At 46.4% G+C, this 24485-nt stretch overlaps 1 protein-coding gene across 1 annotated transcript in view; it reads right to left on the reverse strand.

Annotated features, from left to right (window-relative positions):
• STK24 (serine/threonine kinase 24) overlaps positions 1-24485 on the reverse strand; it is a 129015-nt gene that overhangs the window by 31287 nt on the left and 73243 nt on the right. The window contains exon 3 of the mRNA XM_054446404.2: positions 674-730. Within this exon, the coding sequence (XP_054302379.1) occupies positions 674-730 (57 nt within the window). The remainder of the gene's footprint in view (positions 1-673; positions 731-24485) is intronic.

Below are 24485 nucleotides of genomic sequence, written 5' to 3' on the forward strand. Positions count from 1 at the left end.
AACAGCCCTACAAAAGTAAATAGAACCTGTTTCAGAAAATAAGCTACCCAACTGTTTTCAGGTGAGATAATTCCAGGCATGATCCTTCCTTGCTTCCTTCTATGAACAGATTTATTGGTTTCCCATGAAACAAAACAGCTGGTTTCAAAAGTAGACAGACAGGCGTGAGCCACCGCGCCTGGCCTATAATCCCAGCACTTTGGGAGGCCGAGACAGGGGGATCACTTGAGGTCAGGAGTTCGAGACCAGCCTGGCCAACATGGCAAAACCCTATTTCTACCCAAAAACAACAACAACAATAATAATCACAAAATTGGCCAGGTGTGGTGGCATGCACCTGTAGTCCCAGTTACTTGGAAGGCTGAGGCACAAAAATCGCTTGTACCCAGGAGGCAGAGGTAGCAGTGAGCTGAGATTGCGCCACTGCACTCCAGCCTGGGTAAAAGGGCGAGACTCCATCTCAAAAAAAAGAAAGAAAGAAAGAAAGAAAAAGGTAAACCGATAATTTTTAGTGATATATAAAAAGCAAAAACACACAAGGAATAGTTTGGTTCCTTTTTTAATGAAACTTGAAAGAAAGAAAAAGAAATGGATACATGCAACGGATTCTTTAAAACCCAGGTTTCCTGAGAAAAACCTTTGATACGTATTCTGCATCCAACATAATACTTACTAGATCTAGTGCGGAGCCTCCACCAAGATATTCCATTATTATCCATAATTTTGTATCCTATAAAACAAAAAAAAGAAGAGAATCATTTTCAAAATGAATCCAGGAAAATTTTTTTTAATAATCAAAGGGTATTTTTCACAATTATATTGGAACTAGAAAGTTTTACAAACATGTACCAGCACGGGAAGTGTGTCAAAGTAAGAACTGTGCAGGGACCCCCAGAGTGCAGGGACACCCCCATCATGCTCTGGGAGGGAGCTGTGGGGTGTGCTCGGGGGCCCGCAGCTGACTCCAGGGCTCTGGGGCGTGCGTTCTCACCCACTGCCCCAGGATCTCAGAAGGCAGACTGGGTGCTTCCATTTTTAGGCCACTTCACTGGGGGATCCTCAGGCACAGTGAGAGCTGAGAACCTGCAGCCACTTGAGGCAGCGGTGTCATACACATCGGGAGAGCAGTGCCAAGGCAACATCCTCTCCTCTTCCTCCCTCCTGCAGCACTGAGCCTCCCCTGCACCACCCCCCCACCCCCCACCGTGTCTCCAGGTCCCTGTGAGTGGAGGGGCCGCCTAGCGTGGCCTCCGACTCACTTGCCTGTTTGGCAGAAGGGCAGCCAATTCTAGCACCTCCCAAAGCTGCCACTCTCTCCCCTCAGGGAGCTTTCCAGAAAAGGAGGTCTGTCCTAACATGCGTGTCTGTGTCCTCTCAAGGCCCTGGCTCTCACGGTCCCCAGCTCTGCGCCTGCCTTGCCTCCCTGTGGTCTCTCTTGAAGCTACTCAGCCCTCATGACTTGCAGAGTTCTCTTTTTAAAACCACAAATCCCAAAGTGCTACTCCCTGGAAAATAAGCCCGCAAACCTGCCCGCCCTCCTGGGGGAGGCGGGCAGTGCAGGGCATGGGGCAGCCTGGGCAGGGTCTGGATCCCGACTCCCACTTCATGACCTAGGGGCCTGGGCAGCTGTCTCCTGAGCTTCTGCACGAGGCCTTGGCCAAGAGCCTGGCCACGGCAAGCAGCCAAAAACCCACGGCTGGCACGGGACGCCACCGCCAGAGTGCGGGTTCACAGTGGGTTCACGGGGTTCAGATGTCAGCCTGCTCCGCTGCTGACTCAGGACTTGATGGTGGCTTTTGCACACATGGAGAAAAAAAAAAAAGAAGAAACCGTTTTTGAGGCTCTTTGGTCTCTTTGGGAGAGCACTGAGTCCGGCTCTTAGAACACCCAAGGAAGACCCCTCAGCTCGCCCCTGACTCCAGGTCTCACTGCGCTGACTCCAAATGAGCTCACCCTTTGAGAACACGTCCCAACTTCCCAGGCCTTTTTGCTTTTGGAGGTTCCGCAAGTCAGGAAAATGCTTCACTTGTCTTCCCTCCCCATGCCCTGTGCAAACTTTACTTTTATTATCTATTGCTCTGATTTTCATTTCAGGTTTACTTCTCTGCATTTTCCACTTAACAGCAAACTCAAGTGCCCAGGGACAGTGCTGGTATGCTCAAGTGCCCAGGGACAGTGCTGGTGTGCTCGAGCTCAGTAAATGTTAACTGTGGACCCTGTGACCAAGGAAGGGTAACTCGTATTGACTCTAGGGAGGCGCTGAGCTAATGGTAAGATGCACTGCATTTATAAAATACATTCCTCTCACAATTCAAACTAAATCCTGCCATCTGGAGTTGATTCTAAGACAGTCCAAATAAACAGCCCAAGTTTTAATGTATGTCGAACGCTTTTCAAGCGTTTAAATGTCCTTGACTGCTAAGATAATGAAGACAACTTCAGTCTTGACTGGACAAGTGTGGAAGCCTCGAATGATGTGTCTGACACCCAACTCAGAGGGACAGGCATGTCACTCATTCAATAACCATCCAGTCACGGGCACCTGCCTTGAGGAGGCCTGGTGATCCCAGGTTCTGTTTTCAGGGAAGCTTCCATCATCAACAGTGTCCTTCAGCACACCTTCATCTCACACACACGCTTACCTACAGGCTTCCACAATGCCTGCTCCTGGGGAATGGGCATGCCACAGTAAGCTCTTCCAGGAAAACACCAGTATCTTTCTAGATGGCACAGGAAATCTAAATCGCTTTTCCCTAAGAGAGCTGGGAACTCTGACGTTTCTACTCCCACTCCCTTTTTAATAGCTGCTGTTTAACTGGTTTCACTGGCTCCCATCCCTTCTATTTTCTGGGCATTAAAGTCTGCTCACAGCAAGGCAAGCTCCCAGCAGGGAGGTAATCTCCCTGCCTCTTCTCCCACTGTAGCCAGTTGTGCAATATGACACCCTGGGAAACAATCTTTTGCTGACTTAGGGGACTGAGGGTCACCAGGCAGCTTCCTGGAGCAGCAAGGCACAAGTGACCACCTCCTTGTCCTTCTGCACTTCCAAAGCTCCGCCCTCCTCAGTTCGCTGCTGCTCTCAATCTGACCACCAAGGTAGGTCACCGCTTGCCAAGCAAACAAGATAACCTTCACCTGGCTACCTTCTCCTTTTAAGGAGCCCTAGCAAGACACCTCAACCAAGTTTTCTGTGTCACCCTGATCCTTCCTCGGGACGTGCAAGCAACAACAGAACATCCAGAAGCTCTCCACCCAAAGCAAACCCCGCCTCAGGACCAAGGCCGCCTCCTTCCTGGGGAGGAAGATGGAGAAAAAACACAGCCTTCCTGCTTCCCTCCAACTCATTCCTGGTAGCAGGCACGCTGGGTGGCAAGGCTACCCAGACACGAAGCTCACCAGAGGGCACTCAGGCAACCAACTCAAGTCCTTATTGAGGTCACTGCGTCTCAAATACCCGGGCTGGGCCTGTGACTCACACACCAGCACCAACAACCAGGGGGTGGGATATTGCATCAGGAAAAGCTCCACTCTGGGTGGAACCTGCTTTTCAACCTCATCGGGTGTGTCACCGCCCAGTGGGTTCACCTTGCCCGCTGCCTAGGCAGAGCCGATTCATCAAGACAGGGGAACTGCAGTTGAGAAAGAGTAATTCACGCAGAGCCAGCTGTGCAGGAGACCAGAGTTTTATTATTACTGAAATCAATCTCTCCGAGCATTCGGGGAGAATTTTTAAGGATAAGTTGGTGGGGTGGGGGAAGCCAGTGAGCCAGAAGTGCTGATTGGTGAGAGATGAAATCATAGGGAGTCAGAGCTGTCTTCCTGTGCTCAGTCAGTTCCTGGGTGGGGGCCACAAGATCAGATGAGCCAGTTTATTGATCTGAGTGGGGCCAGCTGATCCATCAAGTGCAGGGCCTGCAAAATAGCTCAGGCACTGACCTTAGGAGCAGTTTAGAGTGGGTCAGAATCTTGTAGCCCCAAGCTGCGTGACTCCTAAGCCATAATTTCTAATCTTGTGGCTAATGTCAGTCCTACAAAAGCAATATAGTCCCCAGGCAAGAAGGAGGTCTGCTTTGGCAAAGGGCTGTTACCGTCTTTGTTTAAACTATAAGTTTCTCCCAAAGTTAAGTCAGCCTATGCCCAGGAATGAACAAGGACAGCTTGGAGGTTAGAAAGATGGAGTCAGTTAAGGTCGATCTCTTTCGTCTCAGTCATCATTTTGCGAAGGCGGTTTCAGGTGTGCAAGCATTCCAGCCGCTGAAGGTCGGCCCGGGGGACCAGAGGGAGCCTGCTGGACACGGGCAGCAGCTGCATCACCACCTAGCATTTCTGGGGCTCTCTTCCTGTGCTCTGTATGCACCAGCCACTAACAGAGGAGGACCTTACTAACACCCAACGCCAACCACTAAGGATGGCAGCTTTCCCTTCCTTCCCACATGAATGGGAGGAAGTGGAAGAGGAGCAGGGACAGGAACACATGGACACAGGGAGGGGAACATCACACACTGGGGCCTGTCAGGGGGTGGTGGGCTAGGGGAGGGATAGCATTAGGAGAAATACCTAATGTAGATGACGGGTTGATGGGTGCAGCAAACCACCATGGCACATCTATACCTATGTAATAAACCTGCACGTTCTGCACATGTACCCCAGAACTTAAAAGTATTTAAAAAAAAAAAAAAAAGTAAAGAAAGAAAAAGAGGACAGAGTGAAGGCTGGATCTCAGTCTTCTGGTGCCCATACATGTGGGCCGCACTCGCGCCACACTCCTGCAGCCCTGCACTGGGAAGATAGGACAACAGACAGTCAACACGGGCACCAGAAGAGGGCCCTGAAATGTGCCTCCGACGAGATCCCAAAGAATTGTTTCTACCACCACCAATCCCAAGGAAGAAACCTTCAAAGGTGAACACATGGATAAGCTTGAGAAAGCAAGAGACAGGCTTTGGGGGCTGCAGGCAAGGCTCTCCTTTACAGCCACACCACGGGTCCTCCACCCCAGCACTGACTTCTGGGGCTGCTCAGCTCTGTTGCAGGCCTCCCCATGCACTGCAGGGTGTTTAGCAGCACCCCTGGCTCTGCCCACTAGATGCCGGTGACCCACCCCAGGTTCTGATAACTGAAAATGTCTCCAAACATCGTCAGTGTCCCCCACAGGGCAAAATCACCCAACTGAGAACCCCTGAACTACACCCACGATGGACGCTGACACATCTGACATGGTTCCTGGACCAGAAGCACTGTTCAGCCATTCTTCCTCGTCTTGGCTTACACACTGAAACTCCTGCAGCAGGAAGACCAGCTCTTACCAGGAGACATCAGGCAAGTCATTTAAACCCTCTAAATTCTTCATCCACAACAAGATGGGAATCAGATCGGTGCTTCCAACCTCACAGTTCCAAGTGACAATTAAATGAGATCATGAGTAGGAAAGCACTTGGCAAAATTCATGGTGCTCAACAGATGCAAAGTGCTATCAGCTTTACCAACATCATCACCCAGAAATGCCTCTGAATAACCTGGTAAAACCAAAAGGGCCCAATTAACAATTCTAAGTAGTTTCTGAGCAAAATGAAGCCTGGTACAATGATTCACGTATTCTGCACCAGAGGCCTCAAGGCAGGAGCGTCTGAGTGGCAGCCTGTTCTCCGGGAAGGACCCAGCTCTGTCCTGCAGATGTGGAACCACTGTCCTCATAAAACCTTCCAAACCATGACTTCTGAGGCACTCATTCCCCAAGAAAAATAAACCAGCAGACTTCTCAACACAACGACAACTTTAATCGAAATAATTTCATGTTTTTTAAATGACCTCAAATAACCTGTTATGAATGACCTCGTGATACAATTTTCTCATCAGGGAAATAAAATTATTCATTTAATTAATAAATTCAGGAGTCAAAATTTAAAAGTTGCCAAAGTATATACAGTGAGAAGTCTCCCTCCCACCCTGGGCCCCCATTACCCAGCAAACCAACCCTCCCTGCCCCAGCAAGTCATCACGACATCTAATGTAACCTCAGAGAAAAATAGTTATGCACATACGAGCAAATACCTACAAAACCTTACCCCCCTTTTACCCAAACGGTGGCATTCTACACACTGTTGTTTACCTTGTTTTTTACCTAAAGTTTCTTAAAGAGCAGTCCATATGTAAAGGACTTCCTCATTTTTTTAACCATACTTAGCCCATGCCTTATTGAGCTCACATTGTTTCCATTTTTTGCTCTGATGGCCCAGGTGTCAAGGAAGAGCTGTACATTTGTCAGTTTTGCTGGGTCCTGGAAGCAGACCTGCTGGGTGAAGGGACTCCATCTGAATTTTTAACAGATACTGACAAATGACCCTCCAAAGAGGCTGTCCCATATATGGCCTCAGCAGTGTCTGAGGGTGCTAATTTCCCCCTTTCCCATGCCACAGTGTCATCAAGTTTTTTTTTATTTTATTTTTTTTTTGGTCATTTTTATGGGCTGAATTGTGCTTCCCTCTCCCACACACCCATGATTCACATGTTGGAGTCCCAATTCCCAACACTGACTGCAGAATGTGACTCTTTAAAGAGGTGACTGAGTTGCAATGAACTCATTAGGGTGGGCCCTGATCCAATACGGCTGGTGTCATAAAAAGAGATGAGGACGGGGACACACACACACACACACACACACACACACACACGGGAAGACCACACAACCACACAGGGAGAAGACAGTCATCCACAAGCCAAGGGGAGAGGCCTCCCAGGAAACCACCCTACCAACACCTTTCCAGGTTTGTTAGCAAACGAATTCCTGCTGAAGCCTCCCAGTCTGCACTACTTCGTTCTGGCAGCCCCAGCAAACTAAGCCAGTTATTCATTCACACACAAACGATGCTTCAGGGGAGTTTTATTTATCTTTCTCCTATTGTAAGGCTGAACATCTTTCTATATTGAAGAGTCATGCATATTTTCTTTCCTGTGAGCTGTGTATATGCTTTGTCCATTTTTCTATTGGGTTACCGACCTTTTTTTAAAAAGTAGGAGTTTTTAACCTATTGGGAAAATTCACCTTCTATAATAGGAGCTGCGAACACTAGCTTTTGCTTCTGGTAGTTTTTGCTTACAGAAATTAATTTAATATAGACATACTATCAATAACCATAGCACTTCCAGGCAAACTTGCCTCGAAGTATTTGGAAGTGACTCCTCAGAACCCGAAATCGTTGACCGGAACCAGGGCCCCCACATTAACAACACTCACAGGAGCTTGGCAGAGGTCACATGAACCCACCAAGGTTAAAAAAAAAAAAGACAAACGAGAAAGGGCAGATGCCACACAGCTAACAGTGAAGATTTTAAAGCAGGAATTCGAAACTGCAGCTCTGCTCTGCACCTGAAATGCCCTCGGCAGCCTCCACATTTCACCAGCTATAACCAAAGGCCAAGACCAAGAGGTATAAACAATGCAGCAGGCTTTATTAAAATCACGCGAGGTCACAGACTTCTTTAAGAGTGTGAGTTTTTGTAAAAGGTACCTTTCTGCGCAGATGACACATGTGGCCTCAAAGCCTTAAGGCCTGGTTTGCATCCTGCCTCCGCCCAGGCCAGCTCTGATGGCAACTACAACAAGGCGTCGCATATGAGCCTCCACTTCCCACTTGCCCCCGGGACTAATGTGCATGCTCCTCAGAGGGGCTTCGATGATGATGAAGTGAGGCCGTGTACACAGCAAGACTCATCAACTTTAACCACTATTACTGTGTTAACTCCACAGTGTCCTCTGTATGAACTGCAGGCTTGCGAACCCGGGAGAAATCCAAGCCTGTTGCCCATTTTACCTTCAGAGCAGCCCCTGACTATCTTCAAAGTGCAGGAACCATTCCTGAGCTCGAAAAGCTTCTGTGGTTGTTCCTCAAGCTCACAGATGCTAGGATTTCTTAACTGATTCATCTAACACATAACATACCTACTAGGTACCCAGGGTGGCTGAGGGGGAACGCAGAGTGAGTAACACCCTGGCTCTGGCTTTCAGAAACTTCTAATAACAGAAAAGTAGGCAAATAATTAGCATCAGACAGCCAGTGGCAGATGCCACAAAAGACAGGGAATGCCTGGTTGCTCACGAAGGTCCGTCTGACCTCCAGGAGGGAGGCGGCACCTGAGCTGCTCCCTGAAGGGCTGTGACCTGCCAGCCTGGGGCAGGGGGTATGTTTCTCACAGGCTCAGGTGGAGAAGACCAGCAGAAGGTGAGGAAAAATCCTGCTCACGAGGGCAGCTGGGAATGAGAGGGACACCCTTGAAGCCAGCTGATGGGGTTCAAAGTTAATTTAATAAGCAATGGGAAGTCACCAAAACTTCTACTAATAGAACAAATGACCAACCACTGCCTACAACAACAAATACATGAGGAGAAAAGGAAAGTAAGAGCAATGAGAAAATCAAAGCAGGTGGTCAGGGAAAGGCCCAGAACGGTTCTAGAAGTGGCACCGATGAGCACCCACAGTGGACGGGCATGGAAAGAAGAGAAGCCGGAAGCCAAGATGGTGCCCTCCTCTGCACCCAAGACAGCCAGTTCTGCCAGGACAAACAGCAACAGCGGGTAGGCAAGGGAGGGAGTGGAGATGGGTGCCTGCATTTCTGTGACATTAAGGAAACATTCTGGTGGGATATTCAGCAAGCCAGCTGCTTCCTTTGCTGGCTCCTGTGTGCACAGATATAAACCATTTTCTGTCGTTAATATGTCTCTTCTCAGTTTAATCTGCAGGCCCCAAAGGCTGAACCTAACAGAGAAAAAGAGTTTTTCCTTCCTGACAAGTGAACTACTGCCAAATTTTTAACTCAAAGGACACATTGATCATATGCGAGCCACCCTAGGTAAATAAAGTCCCGCCCTATCACGTTATCTTTAGTTAATAAGAGGACCCTATAGTCACCGGAGAACATTACATCCTGTGGGTCACTCTTCCCATGTACTACCCTAGTTCCAAACTGCATTTTCAACTCTTACATTATCTCAGCAACACAATTAAAGGGGTGGGGGCAGGACATACAATGCTGAGTTGGACTAACATCCAGGGTCAAAGCTTCCATGCGATGAATGCGGGGTAAAGGCACCGGCCTTCCATTCTCCCAGGTGATAATTATTAGAAAAGAACCAGCCAGCAGTGACAGCTTCCGGTGTTGGAGAAAATCCGGATTGGACAATGTGGAAGGAAGGCCTCATCCTCCCTGGTGTTCGCAAACAAAAACGTCCAACTTAGGCACACAGCAGCTGAACATCTGCAACCCACTCCCACAAGGAAGGCAGCCTACATTAAAAAAAAACAGAACACTGGAGTTTCTGTAGCAAATCATGTCACTACTGATTGCCTACTAACCTGAGGAGGCTTCCCACAGTGAAGGAAAGGCTGGATGGAGAATGAGAAGTGTTCTCTGGAGAAAACCAGAGCTGCTAAGATGCACGGGGACCAGCCCAGCACAGAAAGCCGGGGAGCTGCCAGGCTAGGGTGGAGAGAGAAGCACTGGTCGTCCTTCCCTTTCAGATGCCAGGCACTGCGCTGGGTGCCTGGCGTACATCATGTCACCAGTCCTCACCACGTTCCCATGAGCTGGGGGTACAGCTGGCCCTCTTACAGAAGAATGCAGGAGCCCGCCGGACCTGCACCCCTTCTCATCTCCCTGTGAGCACTGCCTTCTCTGCTGACCCTAAACTAATGTCCAAGTTCCCAACAGGTGGCTTAGTCACTACTTTTAGGGATGAGCATGGGGTGGGGAGAGATCACTGCTGATTAGGAAAGGAGTGGGGAGGAAGACTCCAAGCTTTCCTCTTCCAGACGGCCCCAAATGCAGGAAGAAGTGCTTCAAAGCAAGGAACGTTTTCTTGTGCTGGCAACAAATGTTAACTGGGAGAAAGGCCACTATAACATCAACATCAACTGAAACATAGGGGTGCACGATAAAACCTGAAATAACACAAAGAGGAACAAAACGAAGCAACTGAAAATTACTGGATCACATCCTCACATCAAAGAAAAAAATCAAAACCATCACTACAAGTTAGCTACAAATAATACTGGAAACACTGCAACACCAAAATCTATACAATCCAGCCAAAGATTTATTTCGAGAAAACCCACAGCATTACAAACATTCATTACTAAGCCAAAAAAATACTAAGTGTTCAATCCAAAAGTCTAAGAAGGAAAGCAAAGAAAAGAATAAAGATACATGCATAAATAATCAAAAATATTGGGATAAGAAATGAATCCAATCATTTTTAAAATAGATAACTTCCAGTTAGTATAACCAACACTAACTGGATAACACAGTTATCCAATCCAGATAACACATCCATTTGCAATAAAGCAATAAAAGGAGAAAATATTTAGACAGGAAAAAATTTTTAATGCAAATACATAGCAAAATTTTACAATAGTAAATTTGAACATACAGAATTAGACAATTTCAATAATGTATTAATAAAATTTACTCAAGAAAGAATAAAAACTATAGGCAGAAAAGGGTGGGTGAAGAAATAGATCAATTCACCTCCTTTAAAGTGTGTGTGTGTGTACACAAATCAACAGATTGCAAGAGGCTCAAATGGTTTTGCCCTTGAATAATTCCAAAACGTGAAGGAACTGGTAATTTCAGCAACTCCTTCAGGGCACAGTATTTTTTAAGGGCATCACAACATAATGCCAAAATCAAGGAGGAAGAGGAGGAGGAAGAGGTTCCTATTAAGGAAGGACGAAAACTCCTAGGAAGTGGGAGGGTGCAGTTCTATGTGTGAAGAGCGAAGCCCTTTCTGCGATAGGAAGCTGTAGTCTAGTGAGAGGGGCTGAACCAAAGAGGGCCCTTTCTAGGGGAGGAAAAAAGGGTGCTTTTGGAAATGAGTATGTGATGTATGAGAGTCTCCGGGTATTTAAATCTTTTTCAGCTCTTTTTCTCGAATAACACCGGCCCACCCCTAGCAATCCTCAGGATTCACTCCGCACAACCTGCCCCCGAGGTGGGGAGGATGCAGGATTTTCAAGAGGCTTGAGCTGGGGAAGCAGGAAAGCCACATTCTCCTTCACGCGGGGTGGCCACAGGCTTCCTTAGGAAGAAAACAACCCCAGCATTTGTTTCTCCCTGGTCAAGAAGGGAGGATCCATACCACATCTTACATTAGTACCACGCGGCAGCAACTCATACTGTACTAAATATCTTCACGAACAGAACTCCACTGGATTCTCCCAATCATCCTGTCCCCTTAGGTAATCAGCCTTTTCCCATTTTATAGATTAAGATGCCTGGTCACATGGCAAGGAAGGAGAGAAACTGGGACTCAAATCCAGATTTCCTGACATTGCATCAGATGCCTAAATAAGAACCAAAAGAAAAAAAAATTCACAGACTATTAATTTCTAAAGGATTCCAGTAAGAAAAATACTTTCTGACTGTTCTTAACATTTAATTTTTAACTGATTTCCTTTTAGAAGCCAATGAACTCTAATCTGACTGTCCAAAAAGTACATCAATTTATGAAAACAACTGCCTGTAACTTGAAAGATTTACATGCTTCATTCCATCGTGCCAGGTTTAAGAACTCCTGATCCCCTTTAATAAACTGGAAAGAACACTGGGCATTCCCTAAAACATTCTTCTTGGGATTTATGTCACAGACCATCTCTTTTGGAAAGGGTTGCATGTGTGTGTGTGCGCACGCCCAATATGTACAGAGATGTTCCTCTTTTCCATAAACACAAACTTGACACATTAAATCTGCTAATGGGAAGTTTCTGTGCTTAAGTTCTAGCAGATACTAAGAGGAATAAAAACATTCTGCTTAAGCTTAAGGATGCTTACAAAGCAATCAGGGAAATACAACTACAAATAACATAAATCCGAGGGGAAAGAAAAGCAGCAACAAAGAGAAGCAGGAAAAAGTACCCTGGGAAGCAAGAGAGAGATTTTTTCTTTCCTCCCTATCCATCTTCATTAAAGAGCAAACATCCCAGCCAATGATCATCAACTGCTAAGTCAGATAAGTTCCATGCCATAATCTTGCTATGAAGCTAGTAACGTGTTCTGCAAAAGTGGAATATTTCTAATAATTACAATATTGTTCTGCTATATGACAACCTTAATGGTCAATATGTACCACATTACAAATATCAATGAAAACCAAAAAAAGTGATTTTTTATGACTTAGCATTAATTCTTTCAAGACCCAGCCAAAAGAGACCAAACAAGACCAAGTCAGAAAGTATGTCTGAGAAAGAATAAAGACTTAACGGTATTCCGCAAAAAAAAAAATTTTTTTTTTTTTTTTTTTTTTTTTTTTTTGAGACGGAGTCTCGCTCTGTCGCCCAGGCTGGAGTGCAGTGGTGCGATCTTGGCTCACTGCAAGCTCCACCTCCCGGGTTCACGCCATTCTCCTGCCTCAGCCTCCCGGAGTAGCTGGGAATACACGTGCCTGCCACCATGCCCGGGTAATTTTTTGTATTTTTAGTACAGACGGGGTTTCACCATGTTAGCCAGGATGGTCTTGATCTCCTGACCTCGTGATCCGCCCGCCTCGGCCTCCCAAAGTGTAAAATTTTTAAGAAGTGCCTCGACCGGGTGCGGTGGCTCAAGCCTGTAATCCCAGCACTTTGGGAGGCCGAGGCGGGCGGATCATGAGGTCAGGAGATTGAGACCATCCTGGCTAACACGGTGAAACTCCAGCGCTACTAAAAATACGAAAATTAGCCGGGCGCCTGTAGTCCCAGCTACTCCGGAGGCTGAGGCAGGAGAATGGCGTGAACTCGGGAGGCGGGGGTTGCAGTGAGCTGAGATTGCGCCACTGCACTCCAGCCTGGGGTGACAGAGCCAGACTCCATCTCAAAAAAAAAAAAAAAAAAAGTCCCTCTAACAGTATTATAAGGAAAAATTATGGAATGAGCTTGTTCACAAACAGCAAATGCTGTATTTCAAATGCATCGGTGACAAATTCATATCTATATTTCCACTGCCATGTGTGGGGTTCAACCCCAAGCTAAACAGCTTCCAAAGGAAGGGACTGTTCACTGTGGTTGTCTGTTCAATGCTTGATTGTCCTGAGGGATTTTTTTCTAGTGTTGGAACCCTCTGGTTCTCTTCCCTCCTACCTTTTGCTACTTCATTTTTATTTTCTGCACAATTCTATTCCAGAAGGAACTGTCAGTTACGTAAATCAATGTGTTCTTGATTTATAATAAGTTTGTTAGCCGAGAGCTACTGAAACAGTCACACTGCACTAGGGTCAGACATGCAAATCCAAGGGCACCCGCGCTGAGGCACCCCGGGGCACAAACACCCAGCTAAAGGCCCAGGAGAAGGGTCTGCGACCCATGGAGGGGTGCAGAGACAGCTGCTCCTCCCAGCATCCAACACAGAAGGAACCACCACCAACTCCTCGGTGAAGATGACCCTGTGGCAGCACATAAAACCCAGGCGGCAGGACGGTGGGCTCCAAGAAACAGCCTCCCAGCTCCGTCTAGCACGCAGCAAACCAGGCCCGATGTCAGCAACAACCACGACAAGTTGTTACTACCAGACAGGATTCAAGAAAGGGGCCTGGTTCCCGCAGCCCACTTTCCTTATTTTGAAGCAGATATCTTTATTTACTCAAATGCGTGGAAGTCATGCTGCGCTACAAGAACTGCTGAAGGAGAACTGATTTGCCTCCCTGGAAATATCAGTCTCCTTTTATTACTTACCTGCAGTCCTTTATTCCATAATCTAATTAACATTTGTGATCTCTTGTATCATACCACATTGTAGAAATTTGCTCAGGAATATAGAAGTTTTAGAAAAGAAAGCATATGGTTATAAAGACACATGCACACGTATGTTTATTGCGGCACTATTCACAGTAGCAAAGACTTGGAACCAACCCAGATGTCCAACAATGATAGACTGGATTAAGAAAATGTGGCACATATACACCATGGAATACTATGCAGCCATAAAAAATGATGAGTTCATGTCCTTTGTAGGGACATGGATGAAATTGGAAATCATCATTCTCAGTAAACTATCTCAAGGACAAAAAACCAAACACCCCATGTTCTCACTCATAGGTGGGAATTGAACAATGAGAACACATGGACACAGGAAGGAGAACATCACACTCTGGGGACTGTTGTGGGGTAGGGGGAGGGGGGAGGGATAGCATTAGGAGATATACCTAATGCTAAATGACGAATTAATGGGTGCGGCACACCAACATGGCACATGTATACATATGTAACTAACCTGCACATTGTGCACATGTACCCTAAAACTTAAAGTATAATAATAAAAAAAGAAATCATATAAAAAATATTAATAATCCAAAAAATAAAATAAAAATAAAAAATCAGGAATGACGATAAAAAAAGAAAAGCAAGCATATGGCATAATTATTTTATTGAAATATATCAGATGTGTTTGGATACCCCAGACAGAGGTTTAAATTTGCAGAATGCGCATATTGAGACAAAAAGAACTAAAAATGCCATTAATACTTATTTTAAATTATAGGTAACATTAACCAGAAAACAGAGCTGAATTTCTTTTCGGAGAAGTAAAATATTTAGCCTAATTGGAATTTTAATTCCATTCAACTTTCTGGACAGAAAAAAACATAAAATGAAGCTGCCAAATGTCTTCGGGGGCTTTCTTCAGTTACACTAGGACAGTGTGTTCAGCAGAGAGAAAGGGATCATAGTCCCTGTGCTCGGAAACATTTCGAAGCAGATCTTTTATATTATCTTCGGCACTGAGCCTACAATTTTTTTCCCCATAACTGATTGCGAAATGAAATGTACTCCCTTGTGATTTCACAGCAAGATTTCCTTGCTGATTTGTTTCGTCCTTGCTGATGTGTTTAGTCCACCCAAAAGCAAATAGCTTTGCTTTTACCCACTACAGTCTGATACGACGGGCTCCATGGACCATTTCAATATTCCACAAAAGCTCAAGGACAGATCTTTGCATACTAAAGATTTTTCTCAGAGAAAACAGATGTGCTTCTCCCTCTCCCAGAAGTTGCAGCTGTGCCAGACTGATCAGGGAGGCAGCCGATGACTTCCAAATGGCAAAGGAAGCCTTGGTGCATGGTTGCCCTGCACTCATGCGGGAGGGGACAAAGGTCTCCAGGTTCCCTGCTGGGAGCCATGGGTGGGATGATTTAAGCAGATGAGCAGACACTGATGCAGGGAAGCGAGGACTGTGTCAAGAGGCGGCAAGCATGCTCGTAAGAACCAGAGAATCCTCATGTTTGGAATAAACAAGTCAGATTTCCAACCCTTGGCGAGGCAGCAAAAGTGGAAGAGAGAATTGCCACAATCCAAACTGAAGTCACAAGGATAAAGATTTTGTTTATTGCTTAGAGGAAGGGAATTCTCATGGAAAAAAGAAGTCAACTCTGACTGCCCTACCACATCAAAGGAGGGCGTGAGGCTACTGCGCAAAGAAACAGAAGTCCCCAGCGTCACTGGGCCCCGGTGGGCTGTGGCTGCGCAACCAGAAACCAATGACTAGGGTAACTCAATGGCCACCAGACAAAAACCCTCCATGTCCCCAGGAAGGGCTCCTCTGGGTGTGTCCCCACACGAGATCAACGATTTGGCTGTTCTCAAAGAACACTGTGCCCCCTCTTCAATGCAATAAAAATCCAACTTACAAACCTCTGGGGAAATTGCCACTAAAATGAGCTGTGCATGTGATCCTGTTTATAAAACGCTGCAGACTCTGCTTATTATATTTGTGCCACTTTAAGAGAATCACGAACCCAACACCCATTCCTTTAGAGGGCAGAGTTGATTAATCGGAGCCAACAAATGGTGAAAACAGAAGCGGCACGGAAACACGACAGACATTTGGAAGTTAACTCTTAAATCAATTTTGTTTAAAATCACCAGCCAAAAACCTAAGAAAACAACGCAGAGAAGTCACAAAACAGACAGGGAAATGTGCAAACCACATCATCTGCGGGTACACATCCTACTCTCCCCCTTCAAGTTGTAACATGCTGAGATTAGAGTAGGGCAGTGTTGGGACCCGCATTTCTAGGAGCAAGAAACCCATTTCCGATTCTGGCAGAGGCTAGGTGCCCAGCAGCCCCAGGGACAGGCACCCCCCTCAGCTGTCAGGCCCACTCTTCGGCACACCTCTGCTCTGGCCACCTCCCGGCCTGCGGCACAGTCATGCTCCCTCACTGCCTTCCTCTGGTGTCTGCCTCAAAGCCACCCTCCCTGTGAGCTGCTCCCTGATCCCTCCACTGAGGGCTCCAGAAGCCCCACCCAAGCCTCCCTGTGCTCCAGTTTTCTCCACAGCGCTTATGAAGGTAGGACTAACCATGTATTTTAGGAATTGGTTTATGGTCTCTCACCACAAACTCCAGGCAGGCTATGAACAAAATTTATAATGCACATTTCTTTTTCCCTGCCTGCCAGATCAAAAAGAGTAAGACACCAATGTTTCTGTTCCCTTATTTTACCTTCCATGTCACAGATACAGTGATGATGCCCTAGTGAAAACCAGGACACCATGAAAGAGAGGTCAGAACCTCTTGTCCCAATCTCACACTGCTTACCTCAAATGACCTATCGTGGTCTTTGAGGAATTCAAGAGCTCCCAAAACAGAGGTGGCTCAGGAGACCTGCGCCCTGCTGGCAAAGCTCAGGAGGGCAGCTCCAGCCACTAACGCAAATTCCGTGGACCACCCATACCCTGACTCTGGACCTGCCCGTTGGCTTGTCTCTCATTTAGATAAAAGAAGAGAAGGCGGCACCTTCCTCCCACCCCTGGTGCAGAGCTGGGTGGATACCAGAATGTGTAGAGAAAACTGGCACAGCAATGGAAAAACAACAGGGCACAGAGTCCTGGGGACAGATGCTGTGAACTGTGACACTAACTCTCTAAAGGAATCTATCCCTCAATTCACCAAGAATGACCAAGTGGGACTGGTTGCACTCAGCAAATGAGCCACCAACTCACTTCAGGGAGTCCCAAGCCCCCACCCCACTACACATATTTTGGTACCGAGTGTGGTTCTAGAGGAACAAAGTCTTATGGATGCATTTTCTGAATTGGTTTTGGAGTTTCTGGAATTGGCTCTCTCATCTGATCGGATCTTAAGATGCTAATCATGTTGTGTCCAGTTAGGTGAGCACTGATGGTCTATGGTTTGCACTGTTGATAGAGATATGATAGACGTCTGCACTGGATACTCTAAAGACTTATAAGAAGGGTCTAAGTTAACTCTGTGTATGATCCCTTCCAATATCTTTGAAAAACTGAGAATATGATGTTGGTTGGTTGCTCCTAATGTCACTGGACAAAGTGGTTAAAGATTAGGATGAACTAAGGAATTCAAATGCTCAGCTCAAGCACTGCATCAAATCATCTAAGAGCAGCTAGGTGTGGCTGGAGGGAAAATCTCTCCTCCTACAGTCACTGGACTGAGATTGCTGAAAAGCAAACCCAGGACCTCATCCTGTGATTGGTTGAATGACAAGTTACAAGTTGACCGCCCAGACTCGTGGGGTGTCTGCTGGTAAAATGAGGGCATTGGTTGGGAAAGAATGAGATCCTGTAACTTGGGATGAGCCCCTAAATTCCGGTGAGTCTTCTCTGCAAGTGAAAGAGTGGTGTGTAAGGACCTCTAGGGCTGGACCTGGCTGCCCAAGGCCTGGAACTGAACACCCGGCTATCAGGTTAGATGGACAGAAGAGAATGGTTTCTTCGTCCCTCCTCCCATGCCGTCTCCCCACTGTACACCCTGCACAAGAATCCAGGAGGCATTACTTGCCCATGTCCTCCTGTCTGCAGACCCATGGCAGACACAGCAGGAGCCAGTGGGACAGAAAGGGAAGGGAAAACAGGACCGAGCCAGGCTGAGGCATCCCAGATGGCCACTGGGGAAAAATGTTCTGGTAACTCTGTCTCCAGATTTTCTGTCTCCAAGAAACCATTCATGATTCCATCCTCAACGGTTCTTTTGAAAACAGCTTCAGGCAGGCACGGTGGCTCATGCCTATAATCCCAGCACTTTGGGAGGCCAAAGCGGGTGGATCACTTCAGGTCAGGCGCTTGAGACCAGCCTGGCCAACACGGTGAATCCCTGTCTTTACTAAAAATACAAAAATTAGCCAGCGTAGTGGTGCAATCCCAGCTACTCGGGAGGCTGAGGCAGGAGAATCACTTGAACCCAGGAGGGGGACGTTGCAGGGAGCCGAGATTGTACCACTGCACTCCAGCCTGGGCGACAAAGCAAGACTCTATCTCCAAAAAAAAAAAACAAACAAACAAACAAAAAAAAAAACAAAAAACAGCTTCAAGTAAGGGCCTCATGTTATCCACACATTCACTCTTGCAAGGCACGATCATGTTTCTCAGACGATCACGTTTCTCAGACGCACGGCAGAGGGAATCCTGCACCTTGGAAATTTAAATCAGGTCAGTCGGGTGGGGATGCGGCATCTGCATTTTCACACCCTCCTGGTGTGTTCCCGCTTGAAGTGATTGCATATGGAAGGAAGCACCCTCTCATCAATCCCTTGGAAAAGGTAACTTCTGACTGATTCACTGAGTCCTGGCTCATCAGCTGAAAGAACTCACTGATGGGGCAGGTGGAATGTGATGTTTCCATGGGGCATTTCGGGGGTGGGGTGCGTCATCGCTTCCCTGTGTGGATCTGAGATGGAGAGGGGGCAGGCCAGGTGCAGAGACTGGAAACCCAGGCTTGGACTAGAAGAGTGTGCCAAGAGTAAGCAGGGAGCACTAATCGGTAAGGAAGGGCCACTGGAAGCCCTGATCAGGAAAGACAAGGTCTTGCTGCCCAAAGCTGAGGGCAGAGGTCACTAGCCTGCCCACAGCTGCATTCCACACTCCCAACGGTGACTGACTTCTTCACTGAAAGGACTAAATGCAGGAGCGTGAGCGATACCCACCTGAGGCAGAGAACATGAAAAATTGAGACAAAAAGATTTCAGGATAACACAGGGTTAATCAGAACCCTTTAATCCCCTCCACCTCTCAATCTGTTGCTGAAGATTTTAACCTACTGCAGGGTTCAGCTCCTGTGATGTGTGTGCTAGTGTTACTTTGTGTTTCCTAAGGAACAGGACATTCACAAATACCTTACAGCTTCTTTTCTCTCAAATCCGACTGCATCACTCAGAAAGCTATTTACTGGAAAACAAAACCGTTTAAAACATTAATATGCTATTTCAGGAACTGCCTTTTATTTAATGCTTCATGGCCCTTTGTCACTTCATCTAGTTTTAAAAACAAATATTTTAAGAAATGCATTTCAACCACAGCAAATGAGCAGGAGGCCCACAGAAAGCTATTACTGACTGCACTTAGCATCTCTGGACTTAGGTTCTTAACCACTAAGGCCTCATCTTCCCAAGTGTGTTGGCTGGAGAAGCTATTTAAGAAGGCTCTGCCATGTCTTGATATGGAATTGAAATTTACCATTCAGAGAGGGGAGGGGTGTCCCACAATTAAATACCGTCAGGAAATGCTGCCTACTAAACCTCCCTTAGAGAGTCCCAAAAGCTCTGAGAATACTGTAACAGAAACCTGCTAAACCTGATGCATCCAAACTCATGAGACCAGGTGGCACCTACTAACATCTCACAGAATGGGACTCCTATGGAAACGCTACCTTAGTTCAAACCTTCCCACCCCCGCCCCCCACCACTCCCGAGACCATCGGCTCACCAGTCAGTCTGAGACCCTTCTGCTATGCCTCCTCCCATACCTCGCCCCTTCCTTCCCCCACCATCCTCCCCCAACCCGTCCACAAGCCCAACTATGACAATAATTAGATTTAGCACACAGACAAATGCTGGGTAGGCCCAACTTAATAAAATACAGCGTAAGTGATGTTAGTGGCAAATGTCATGATTCCAGAGACCCAGGAGAACACTGGGATGCTCACATTTTTTAATGACACACCTAGACTTTTAAAGTCACACACCTCAATGTTCTTAAGTAGCCACATCTTTCCTTACTACATCCGATGAATAAAACATGCGCATCCATGTCACACTGGCCAACACACATTCAAGTTACTGTTTAAAACTTTGAAACGAGAATATAAGGGGGAAAAAAGGGAAACCACAACAGAGGGTTCCAACAATATTTATATCACATTATTCACATCTCTTATGTGTGGTTTCAAACTCTTTAGTCTATAATTAAGTAAAGTGACAAAAACAATTCAGTTTTCAGGAACTGAAGTCTGGTTCGCTTGCACAGCCTCACTGCGGAGTCACAGAAGTGGCCCGTGGAGCTGAGCAACCCCAGGAGGGGAACCGCCCTGAACCTGCACACTCCCTCCTCACAGAGCTGTGGTGTGCTCCAGACAGGCACTGTGCAAGGCCCAATCCTCCTCTTCCTCGGCCAGCCAGGGGTGGGGCGGGGGCCAGGAGGGCTGGGGCAGCGAGAGAGACTCCAGTAGAGAGCCCCAGGAACTGAGGAGGCTGCAACCTACCTATGTCAAACTTTTAGAACATGAATTTGTCAAGTGAAAAATTCTTATTTCCCCCCCCAGTTTAGGAGCAGAAAACCACCTTATCTGAATAATAAACTACAAAAATTAGGTACATGACAGAATCGATTGGCAGAATACAATTCAAAATAAGTTATCTGTATCAAAACAGCTCATGTACCCCATAAATATATACACCTACTGTGTACCCACAAAAATTAAAAATAAAAAAGTTTAAGTAAAAAATTTAAAAACAAAAAATTTTAAAAAATAAAGTCAGTTATCTGACACTGGCCAATCCTCATGTATCATCTCTACGGTGAGATAAGCGTGATAAGCTGCTCCCCTAACCCTGTCTGCTCTCCGACACGGCCCAAGGTCCCCATTTGGCTTTCCCCTGTTGCCCTATCAGTTTGGTGCCTTTATTAAGAAATTTTCCTAGTATCTCCTTCTTAAATTTCCCCCAACTCCTCGCCGTCTGTCCCAGGGTGCTGCTGCCGGAGGTTCTTGCAGAGTCCCCTATGCCATTGGAGGGTCCTCTCTTTAAGCTGCTGCCCCAGCTCTCCAACCCTAAGCCAGCAGAAAACTCTAAAAACTAATCCAGGAAGCTATTGCCCCATCTTACTCTGCCCCAACCCTGGCCTCTTGGCCTCTTGTCCAGAATGGTTCCCTCTCCTGTGTTCCCAAAGGACAACCCTGCCCTGATCATCCAAGCACTTACTCAGGGTGACATCTGCCTGGTTATCTGTCTCTCTCCCTCACTACACCAAAGAAGTTCTGGGTGCAGGGCCACATCTGCTCTGTTCCTATCTGCGTTCCTGGCCCGAAGCAGAGCAGCTGGGTCCCGTAAACATAGTAATCAATGAGTTGATAAAAGATGGGGCAGGAGGAAAAGACTGACACCTTACTCTAGGTCTTAAAGCCCTAGAAACAGGGTCTTAAGATCAAGTGGGAACAAAGACCTTTGGAAACAAAATGACTTCCACAGTCACAATGCTACAATTTGAATGTGTCCCCCAAAATTCATGGGTTGGAAACTTAATCTCCAATGCCACAGGGTTAGGAGGTGGGGCCTTATAAGAGGTACTTGGGTCATAAGGACAGAGCCCTCATGAATGAATTAATGTGGTGACTTCAGGAACAGGTTTGTTATCGTGAGAGTGGGTCGTTATACAGCAAGTCCTGTCCCTGGTGCCTTTCTCCTTCGCACGAGCTTGCTTGCTCTTCCTACCAAGTCATGACACAGCAAGAAGGTCCTCGCCAGATGGCAGTACCATGTTCTTGGCCTTTCCAGCCTCCAGAACTGGAGTTACCTCCAGTCTATGGTAACTACCCAGTCTTTCTGTTATAACAACAGAAAGCTAAGACACAAAATATGCTACTAGAGGGAGAAGACGGCACTGGGAATCCTAATTTCTTTGGATATGTGAAATTCTATTTACAATTTTAAAAAGGAAACACCTGGGAGGACTACTACCTGTGAGGAAAGACAATTAAGATTTTCAGGTAATTAAGGGCTCACACATCCCATAATGAATATATTAGAAATACTTTCCATGTGTTTTTTTTTTTTTCAGTATGGTACAACTGACCACCAACCAGTTAAATGTGCTCTAGGGGCTCTAGGCATAAACTCAACTGCCAAACAAATACAGTTTTCAACAGGAGATCCCAATTTATCAAGAGAGTGTTTTTTAAAAAAACCAGTTAAAGATGAACACAACTCCGCACACTTGTAGCACATTCAGTAGAGTGTTACCCAACACTTACATGCACTCAAAGACGGCTGCAGAAAGTCAGAGACTAAGAATGTGCCTGCTGCGCAGTCACCAGCCATGCCAACAGACCAGTTTTAATTTCCCAAATAGAAGATGAGGGCAGAAACCTGATTAAAACAAACAAACAAAAAGTAATACCAAACTTGGTACATTACTAAACCAAGAGCTGAAGCTAGAATTCATTTGGTGACCTTGAGTTTATGACCTCCTGGCAGCAAGTTAAAGTTCATTGTTTATATGGCTACCTCACATTAAAGTGGCTGCTGCTCGTTCACACAGTCTCCGAAAGAAAGGGCAGGGGCAAAGACTGCGGACAGCTTCACGCTCCCCTTGGAAAGTCAGCATGCCAGTGGGAGACGTGGAAAGGAGAAGCACATGTAAGAACCAGGAATGACCTTCCTAATACAGCCACACTAGGCAAAGCCTTACAAGGGCACTGCTTCCAAGTGTGACTGTGAGCTTAAAATATCCTTAGAAGTCACAAAGATAATCTTAAAGGGTAGGAATAAGAGACAGAAAAAAGGTTAACATGGAAGATTTTTCCTTTTTTAAAACTGCACTAACTGTCATAAAGGAAATGTTCAGAGAGATGTGACTGCCCCCATGCCACGACTCCCACTGACCACAGCAACCAGCCAGAAACACTGCAGCTGCCCCGCACAGTCCAGCATCTGCCGACAGAAGCCACCCACGCAGAATCTGCCTCCACCTCCTACACCTGCGATGGCCAAACACTCTCGCCTCATTACTGTCCCAAAGGGAGATGTGAAGTCTATGGAGAAGACAGAAATATCACATTTGGGTTAAAATCAACTTCTCCCAGCAGCCATTCCTCAGCTTCCAAAGATATTTTTACTTTTAAACAGTAAAAGTGAAAGTTCATTCCTAGCTGATTTCCCCAAGCACACAAATGAAAATTTCTCTTCTCTCAACCCTGCAGCCTAACTTCTTAACTGAAGACAAAAAAAACACTTTAAAACCAGAAACACACACTTGTTCTGATATATCCATCCCTTTAATAATAAGAGAACAGAGCAGGAGGAAGCAGAGCTTCTGTCAACAACAGTCAAGCCTGTGCAAGGTTGCAATCCATTTTCCGGTCTGTAGCTTTGCTCTGGGAAAATGTAGATTTCTGGTCCACCGTGCCTCTTCCCTGGGTCAGGATCTGGTATAATGCCTTCTAGAAAAGTCAGAGCTTAGTCTCTGAAACATTAGCACCAGACTCAGGTCGTGGTGACCACCACAGTGGTTAACAGCGATCCCGCTGACAGTTTCTCCTTTAATGCAAGAAGGGAAATAGACTCTTTCAACTTGTCCCGAGATGACAACAGTGGTTCATGGTGAGAATGAAGCCTACTGTGTGGTGAGGGGCAGACACAAAGCTGTGGAGTCGTCCGTGACTATCTACACAGCACTATCTCAGGGGAACTCCCTGTCCTCAACCAGGAGGAAGCTGCTAGAGCTTGCTTTCTCTCCATTCATTTCTAAGCCCAGGAGAGGAAGGGCTATTTTTCACCTGAGGTCGCTGATCCCTACCCTTGGCTGGAAGCAAGAGAAACAACAGCCTCCAGTACTCCATCCACATGTGCACAAGGTGTGGATGGAGGCAGGTTCGGGCTGATGAGAAAGGTGCACGTCTGTCTGGGCGACGCTGACAGAGCAGCTTACCTCCGTGGGAGTCTGTCGATGTCAGGGTCATGTGCCCACTGTCCACTGGGCTGCCATCCCTTTGAGGAGAGGGAGACACTGATGGGAACCAAAGGATCTTCTAAAGGCAAGTTCTTACCGCAAGCTGGCCCCAAGGTCCCTGCAATCAAAGAAATCATTGTGGTTTTGCATTTGGCATATTTATGCCCCTTTCTTCCAGGGACAAGTCTGTCAGCCTCTGAATGGGATCTCAGCTTTCAAAAGGAAAAGTGTCCGGAAACACAGATCCACCAAGGTATAAAGGAGACGGGAGAAAGGCTTCATGCCACACCTCAGTGTAAACAGCAAACATAATAGCAATTCATCCTCAAAAAAGAGTTGTAGATCCACTGCTACTTTTAATGAACCAATGTTTTCCACTAAACATTTCAACTTAAGCCAACTCCACCTCATCACACTTGTTGGAAATATATGATCAATAATGACTCCAAAATTCATGTGCTATACTACACTAGCCTTGGCTGGAAGCCAACAGCAGAAGCATGTATGTAAATGAAGACTGCAGATGATTAGCTTCTGTAAGCGCTGGTCTA

The sequence above is a fragment of the Pongo pygmaeus genome, chromosome 14 (assembly GCF_028885625.2).
Source record: "Pongo pygmaeus isolate AG05252 chromosome 14, NHGRI_mPonPyg2-v2.0_pri, whole genome shotgun sequence".
NCBI classification, from domain to species: domain Eukaryota; kingdom Metazoa; phylum Chordata; class Mammalia; order Primates; family Hominidae; genus Pongo; species Pongo pygmaeus.